Source organism: Phragmites australis, chromosome 3 (genome assembly GCF_958298935.1).
Source record: "Phragmites australis chromosome 3, lpPhrAust1.1, whole genome shotgun sequence".
Taxonomy (NCBI): domain Eukaryota; kingdom Viridiplantae; phylum Streptophyta; class Magnoliopsida; order Poales; family Poaceae; genus Phragmites; species Phragmites australis.
In genome coordinates, this window is record NC_084923.1 from 47,719,600 (window position 1) to 47,728,198 (window position 8,599).

Sequence of the window (8,599 nt, forward strand, 5' to 3'; positions counted from 1 at the left end):
CGTAGAAATGTAAAAATGGGCAATAAGTGTAGATACACATAAGTTGACGTTGCATAAAACTGTAAAACGTCGCCAAGTCCAATTTGCGAACTGCACAAATGTGGAAAAGGAAGAAAAATTGACAAGTCCGTCGACTGAAACTAAGTCATAATTTATAACCATGTTATAAGAAGTTGCACAGCAGAAGTCGAGTAAACTACCAATTTGCTCTTCTGTACCAGCTGGGTTTTTTATGATTGCAACCACAGTCAGTCATACTGAAAGCACCAGTAATTTAACTAAGCTTTCTACCATTCGCATTTACAATTGAAGTCCTACAGCAGCTCTAATACTGCCCATATGTGAGAAAAGAGGAGCACGGCAAGCTCACTCAGTAAAGGCGTTGCAGGCTTCTGTCCATTCCCTTGTTTCCAGCTGAAACACAGCCCGGTCGGCTATAACAAAATTCGTTAAATTATGGCCTTTTGTTAGTCATTTTGAGGCTTAGTTTATCATCGCATGTTCTTGAATCTTCAGGACTCCAGAGCATCAACTCCTCCGCGAATAAGGATGGGCATTAACACCAGAGAAATGTTCAAGTGCCACCACCTCTATTATTGCTATCTCATATTGCAACATTGTGCTTTCCCAGCCTGCAGCTTGTCCCACAAACATAACATCTGCCTCGGTGATTGGTAATGTGCAGTGTAATAGTCATCTATGCATCCAAATTGACAAAAATTGACCGTGTGGACATATTTAACAGGTCTGGTGTTGTTGAACCGATCGACCCACATGCCCATGCTCACATCCTCCATTTTGAAAAGCTGCATAGCAAGGAAATGAAGATTAGACTCTGCCAGCATCATTATGTCCAGGTTATTTTCTTTCGAACCCATGTTCAAGTTATCTTGCGGCGGGATAGTCTAAGGTAGTTTGTTTATGAACTTTCTGATGGAAATATAATCAGGTAGGTCCCCAATCATTCCAAAGGTATGCAAATTGCCAAAAACAAGCTACCATATGGGTCCCTTTTAGTGTCATAAAATGCAGGCCAGAAGCAATCAACTGTTCTTACCCTTAATTTATGGTTTACAAAATCTGATAGAATGGAATCTGCAATATCAGATGATATAACATATCCAGGACCATTTGCATAGATTGGATAATCCTCTTCTGGCCATTCCTGTAAAGTACAAGAGATAAGCAAAGATTAAAAAATGCATGCATTCAATGTGGAATTTAGGGGCGGTCCAGACTAGGTGAAGGGGGAATAGAATGAAGTACAAAAGAATAAAAGACGTCTCATAGACCATCTATTTATTCCATTGAAAAACTGAATCATGCACAATGAAGTGAGGTAGAGGATACTACTTTTCTAAGTGTCAGCTAGGCTCAGCCTGATTGCATATCTGAAGGGTGGTATTCCTGGTAGGAGTAGGTGTAAAAGTGACTCTTACTACGAGATCAAAGGTTGCACAATCACATTTGAGGTAAGATATCTATTTTTGTACAGACTGATTCTACAAAGCAATAAAGCTAATTGTCCCAGTGTCATACCTACAAGTACAAACGACTGCATCTGTTATGTCAACTTTTACTGCTGTGGAGACTTAAATGTATGTGAGCTAATGTTTCATTTTCATTATATTGAATGCAGAAATGATCGAACTAAGAAAACATTGCATAATTGTCATATAATTAGCAGATAGTGGGTAAGCATATGTAACACTGGAGTGGGTACGAGCAGAGGCTACATACAGTAACAAAATTGATCTTTCAGTGATGAAAAACATGCATACAACAAGCCGATCTCAGAAACACAAATTCTATGTGTTTGCAATACAACATAGTTTCTTGATTTAACAATGAAACAACGCATTGAAAGAAGATCAAAAGCTGTAAACTGATATAAGTAATGTTGAGAAGATTGGAGGCTATAACTTCCTCAGTGCACATATGACTAAAAATCAACACACATGGTTGTTCAGACCAAAAACCTGACAAATTAGAAGCCAGTAGCATGAAGACATTACAGGAAACAGCTTGACACAAGTGCTTTTGTTCCATGGGGAACAATAATTAGTTACGTAATTTAAATTATGGAGCTACTTTAATATTTAATCCAGCCAGTAATGTATCAACTTATCAAGTCATGTAGCATTGCCATGTTCAGTTGTTTTATGATTTACAGTAAATGAATCTTTATTAGATTTCTTTAAACAGGTGACAGATTCATTAAAATTTACATCAAGGTACCATGAATCAATATTCTTGCTTTCAAGATTTCGTGAACAATTCGGACCCTACTAGGGAAACAAGTTTGATAGCTAATGTTGTTTTAATACCCAAACAGACCAAAAATTCCTGTATTGAACTATTCACTACAGCAATGTAGTGAGGCAGCATCTTCAATCAATGAAAGGAAAAAAGCAAATGAGATAATTAATGGAAGGAAAATATTAAGTTTACCTCATAAGTAACAGCCCATTTCCCATTGCGCAAAGGCTTGTGGTGATAATTCATGTTCCCTATATAGAGACTTGTACCGTTTCGAATTTTCTTCACTTCAGCCATTACTGATTCAAGTCTAACAAAAGTATCATCATCACACTTCATTATATATCTAGCAGATACAACACGGACCTGAAAGGAAGAGTTCATTATAGTGAAAAGGTGTCATACATCGGCTTCATAGTAGCAAAATTTGAAAATAGGAAGCTCTTAGACATACCCCATACTCGCATATGGCAATTGTCTTCAGAACAACCAAATCATAGCTATCCATGAATGGCACAACAACAATGTCCCCAAAAAACTCAGCCTCCTTTTTCAGCTCCACGTTAACTTCCTTTCTGCCATGCTGAAGAAATGAAAATTGATCAGCTCAAGTCCAGGCAGAAAAAAGTACTCAAGTTGGACTTCCTAAACAATCAAAAGACATCAAGTTTGGTCTTCAAGATTCACCAGGGCAACAAAAAACCGGGCCACAACATTTGAGGACTTCTGGGCAGCAGACATCCATGTCTTTCTCGCAGCCATACGCTCGGCAAAATGGTTGCCCGCTGACAGGATACCAATGAAAATCTCAACTGGTTCATCTGAAAGGGGAGGGGCCTGCCAAACAGGCAACATCTCTAGATGTTTCTGTGGAGAAAAGCTAGGATGTGTAGTTGGCAAAGTCCCCACAAATACTGATTGCACATCAAGGTCCCCATTTAATGATAAGCCAGTGGCATCCTCGAGCACAAACCCCTGCCAGCAGCACCACAACAGACAAAAGTTAACAATAATGTCAAACTTACACAGCAATGCACCACAATTAATAGTGCATTCCATTCCCGAGCCACTTACAGTGCGGTATGGAAATGATGTCACATGCCGCCCATCAACATTCACATGGTAACCCTCCAATCCAGCAGTGAGAGTAAGAACAAACAGGCGGTCCTCCACGAATGGGTATGGCCAATCAACCAAGACCGTCTTTGTGCGCCCAATGAGCCGGTTCAGCCACCATGACGTCTTTGACTCCTCCGACCGCCCTTCATCATCCCGAATCCACTTCTCACACTTCACCATCCCATCCACTGCAGAACAATTCAATCAGAATTCAATCCTTGAGCCAATGTAATCGATAGCTTAACAATACTTTCTCTGATGACAGGGTGGAGGGTGCAGACCAGTCTCCTCGTCGGCACGGGACCTCCAGCCCTCGCAGCGGAGCGGAGTGCCCCACTGCATGCGGTAGCAGGTGTTCTGCTCGATCACAGGCTTAGCGCTCCAGTCACCGCGAAGGCGGGGGTTAAAGTGGAGAATCCTGGGTGGATCTTCCCCGTCCACCGTATTGAGCCCCTGCAGCTCCATCATGAACTGCGACACCATGATCGGCTCCTCCCCCTCCTTGAGCAGCGTGATCTTAGGATCCCGCTCCGGGTGCGCCGCGTGCGGCGTCGCAGCCACCGTGATGTAAGAACCCAGCGTCAGCCCGCACGGCAGCTCCACCGCCAGCCCCCTCTCCCGGAACTCGTCGCCGCTGAGGACGATTGAGTGCGGGCACTTGCCCCTCTCCTCGTCACCGGACGAATCCTGTGAGGACGTCACGGTCGTCGCGAGAGTCTGCAGGTCGGAGAACACGCGGGCCCCCGCGGCCGCGGCCTCGGCGGCAACCTTGCGGAGCGAGCCGGAGCGGGTGGAGTTGAGGTGGCGGAGCTCGAGGCCGGAGACGATCCCCAACGACCAGAGCGTCCGTTTCCACCCCCCATCCGCCGAGAGGGTCTCCCGGTGGGGGTGCTTCGAGGGCCGCGCCGGCGCGGTGCGCTGCCCGTCCCCCGCGCCGTCGAGGTGGAGCTTCCGCGACGCCGCGCCGGGCAAGGAGGTGGACACGAGGAGGGGCGACTCGAGGAGCATCACGAAAAGCGCGTAGGCTAGGAAGAGCGCCGCGAAGCCCTGGATCGTGCGGCGGCGGCAGGACGCGCCGGCGGCCGGTGGCCTCCGCATTGCGCCGGGCGCCGCGGCGACGTCGGCGACCGCGCGACGCGAACCCTAACCCTAGACGGCGGAGGGAGAGAGGGCGCGCGCGCGGAGGCGAGGGGCGGGGGTGCGAAGCTGGTGCGAGTGCGACCCTGGTCACGGAGGAAGCGAAGCCTCGGCGGAGGCGGCCGAGCGAATGAAGGGGAAGGAAAAGTTAAGGTTAGCTTAGGATTAACTCTAATGGACTGTTTAGATGAAATAAACTCGCTTAGTTTACTCCTTAATCCCCCTCGACGAGCGTAATTTGGAGCTCTCGCTAATTTAAAAAGCCGTGCGTGTAGATTAACTAGTGGAGGACTTGTTGGGGTCGGCGTGACCATGGAACTGTTGAGCGGGGTGGACTCGGTGCATGGGCGCTTGTGAGCTGAGCTTGGACGTGAGGAAGGGGAGCTCGTGAGGATTGGACCATGGGCTGGGTCCTTGCATGATTAGTCCTTCAGGTGGGAATGGAGGGATCCACGTGGATTAAAGCGGCGCGTGCCGGCCGCGACCGCTGCTTCGCGGCGGCGAGGGATCCCGTGCGGTGGGGCACTGTGTTGGCCAATGGATTTTCGAGGCGATCGTTTAGGATTAAAAGTTGCCGCAAATCGAACAAAATGATTATTGGGACGCATGTGATTGGGACATACAGTATTGGAAAATGCTCCGTGTGTTTTCCCCTTGCGATTAAAAAACATGTGTTCGGTTTAAACAATTGGCCTGACATTGACAGGCCAGAGCTTAGCATTGTTTGTTGGTACTGTTCGTATCTTGGTTATGTTTTGTGGAGCGGTTTGATTTTTTTTTGCTGTGGTCTCCAAGTGATTTGGCTCTTTCTCTGATACGTTCGCATGTCTATCAATTTTTTAGTTTCTCCCACTGTACCCCCTCTCTCTAACAACACGGTGTCTCTCTCGCAACAACTACTATACATATCCCTCTACCTTCAGCTGAAAAATGTGCAACATTAATGTGCTTTCCTAGACAAGTTGCATGTGAACCTAGTCCATAACATATATAATCCAGCGAAGATTTCAAACTGTAGCTACTGTAGTAGTGAGCCACACATATGTGTATGTATAGATATACGGATACACATATATATACATATATGTATATGTATATATACATATATATATGTGTATACATATACATATATTTACACATATAATATAATTTTATTTTTGAGAAATTTCAAAAAATATCGAAAGTAATATTAGTTATATTGATAAATCGACTGAAATAATCTAAAATGCAAAGAAAAATATATAAAACTCAAAAAATATGAAACAAAATTTGTTAGTTTTGTATTACGGTTGTCTACGTGCTGAAATTATATGCATACATAAAAGTACTATTGCTTTCCCTATAATTAAGTGAATGTGTTAAATATTGATAAAATTATAAATAAATATTGAGATATCCTAAATTAGTGAACTCCATTTTTTTTGTCTTTTTTTTCACACGCTGTGCAAAAGAAAAAAGGCGCGACATAAACACACCAATCAGACTAGATAGCATGGTGCATGCATAACATCTGTCGCCGACTGTTACTGGTCTCCTTGCACTAGGCGAAGATGGCGGCAATGGTATGGTGGGATGGACATCGAAACGTCGAAAGCTACTTTCACCATATCTACCCTCACCAGTAGCCAACAGGGCCAGCACCATCCGAAAGAGCAACCATTTCGCCGCAAAAGAGACGTACACTTTCTTTTTCTTTTCTTTTTTAGTTAAAGAGAGGCACACTTACACTCACAAGTCTTTCTCCTCCCCTCTCCACTCCACTCCTTGCAACAAGTTATACTTGTAGGATCACGAACCTCTTCATCCTTTAAAAGTCACAGAAATATTATAGCGATTTTTTACAAAAATAATATAGTATTAAATCTTATCTATTTATTTGAGATCAAACACTCACGATATTTTAAAGTCACCGTAAATTAAATTCCAACTAAATCAGAGAATCCAGATTCCTTCCGGCTCCCCGCTGGCCCATGTCCCTCTACGACTTCGGAGTTCGGACAGCAACAAGTCGTGTGATCTGCTCATTTTCTTGCGAATGTATGTGTGTGTTACTGTTACCACGAAACTGACTCTTCTTATTTGTTGATCCCCCAGACCCCACTCCCAAAGATTTTACGCTGGCGTTGTGTGCCGTTTGACGGCCAAATCTACTCTCAGCACATTAGGTTCGGCTATGTATTTACCCTATCCGAGCTGTAACGGAACTGTTCAGACTTCAGATCAGCTTGAATCATCGGTGGAATATGTGATGTGTCTAAAACCTCTAAACTGCATGTTACTGTTGCCTTGGTTGCTTTCCACCAAGAAGAAAACGAAAAGATAATATTTTTTTCCCTGGTTGCCTCAAAACTCAATTACAAACATGGAGTATTTTTTAGTGGAACAAGCATTTTATCTTTTTTTTCTTTTTCGAGAAAACAAGCAATTTTTTCTTTGGAGGCCCCAATCTGACAAAGTACAAGTGCTAGTAGAAGAACAACCCAACAGCGGCCCTTTTGGAAGCCCATCTAAACATCCACAGGCCACATAGCACCAATTCCTCTCCCAAAACGCATACTAATTCGTTGGGGTTTACAACTCTACATTTTTTTCGCACACATAGTCTATCTGATCTATTTCTCTTATTCAATATTAATTAATCTTTTCATTTTTTATATACTGTACGATTTTTTTCAACTTCTTTTTTTAATATAAATTTTGACATAAATGAACGGTACGATAAGAACACATGGTCGTTTGGAATTTTCGTGTTCCCAACGCACCCCTCCGTCCTGCTGATCTCCGACATCGTAGTCGCATCCACCGACTCGTAGAAGCCGCGCGAATGCCGTCTCCGACGCGCCCGCTCGCCTCGCCATGCCGCGGCGGCGGCGGCGGCCGCTTGTCCTAGTCGTCCTCGCGCTGCTGCTCTCCTCCGCCGCGCACAGGTGCGCCGCTGCTCCACCTCCCTCGTTCTGCACCGCTTCCCGGTTCCACTGTCCCCTTACCACTCCCTGCGTTCCCCTGCAGCGCGGAGGCTGAGGGGTCGTCGAGGGCGCTTAGCGTCGGCGAGGAGCTGGTGGGAGAGACGATGCCGCTGCCGCTGCGCCACGGCCGGCGCGTATACAGGATCGCCGGCTGCGACCGTCCGCGTGGTGCGAAGTCAAGATCTCCTACCCGGCCTCCGTACGATCTGACCCTTGAATTGTAGAGGAGGTTTAGGAGTCATCGTTTCAATATTGCAGCAGCTTCCTGTTCTTGATGGATGTGTCTTTGCCTGCAGATACCGTCGAGCTTCTCGATTCGGCTCCTGGACGATCCTGATTCCGCGGAGGATTGGTGGGGGGGGGGGGGGGGGACAAGAACAGGAGGCTGCTCAACACGGAGAAGATGATCTTCAAGGCTGAGAGCAGCGACCCGGTCCGTGGTCATCAGTTATCAACTGTGAGCTGGATTTGTTGCTTGCCTGCAGAATCTCAGTGGCGTTCCTTGATGACATGATTTTTAATTGCTGTATGTGATCGATTTTAGGTTTATGTTCTTGTCAGTGTGGATCCTGAGGGTGTGGTTGCGAAACCAAATGTGACACAGAGAGAGAGAGAGAGAGAGAGAGAGAGAGAGAGAGCTTGCGCTCTTTAACATTGGTACGGTACTAGTATGTCATTTTAATTCGTTTTAGTAATATGTATGAAACTGAAAAAACTCCCGTGTCTTGCTGAAGCATACCATTAGGTGAATTGGGTTATGTTATTTGGGCATTCCTGTGCAATCCCATAGAAAGAATATGCACGTTGAGCAGCCTCATACATTCTATAACTTGTTTCATCAGTGCTCAATGGTTGTCATCACACTGGTTATCTAGGAACTGAAAGCCTTTAGGGTGTCAAGATTGACCCAAATAGTCCGGAATGCCCGATGAGTGGTTATGTGGTTTCAAGTTTGAAAATCTGAACATCTTACTGGTTAGCTGAGAAAGGGCAAAGCTTTAATACATTAACCTAACAGCTCTTCTGTTTTGATTTTGGAGCTCACTGTTTCTTTGATCTGAATCTTTTCTGCATGGACTAATTAGTTCGACTAGTGGGTACTTTATGAACAAATGGTT

At 45.1% G+C, this 8,599-nt stretch overlaps 1 protein-coding gene and 1 pseudogene across 1 annotated transcript; one reads left to right on the forward strand and one right to left on the reverse strand.

Moving 5' to 3' along the window:
* Positions 1 to 132: 132 nt before the first annotated feature.
* On the reverse strand, positions 133 to 4,752 carry LOC133913572 (hydroxyproline O-galactosyltransferase GALT6-like). The gene is made up of 7 exons (XM_062356753.1): positions 3,660 to 4,752; positions 3,334 to 3,566; positions 2,947 to 3,234; positions 2,714 to 2,842; positions 2,452 to 2,625; positions 1,058 to 1,165; positions 133 to 806 (listed from the first exon to the last, which is right to left on the reverse strand). The coding sequence occupies exons 1-7, from the start codon at positions 4,474 to 4,476 to the stop codon at positions 600 to 602; spliced, it is 1,956 nt and encodes a 651-aa protein (XP_062212737.1). The 5' UTR covers positions 4,477 to 4,752; the 3' UTR covers positions 133 to 599.
* Positions 4,753 to 6,065: 1,313 nt separating this feature from the next.
* LOC133910809 (uncharacterized) lies at positions 6,066 to 8,133 on the forward strand (annotated as a pseudogene).
* The last annotated feature ends 466 nt before the right edge of the window (positions 8,134 to 8,599 follow it).

Coding starts and splice junctions, on each gene's coding strand:
- LOC133913572 (XM_062356753.1), bottom strand. CDS start 4,476: ATGCGGAGGCCACCGGCCGCCGGCGCGTCCTGCCGCCGCCGCACGATC. Junction 3,567..3,659: donor CCGTGCCGACGAGGAGACTG/GTCTGCACCCTC, acceptor ATTGTTCTGCAG/TGGATGGGATGGTGAAGTGT. Junction 807..1,057: donor TTGTAAACCATAAATTAAGG/GTAAGAACAGTT, acceptor CTTGCTATGCAG/CTTTTCAAAATGGAGGATGT.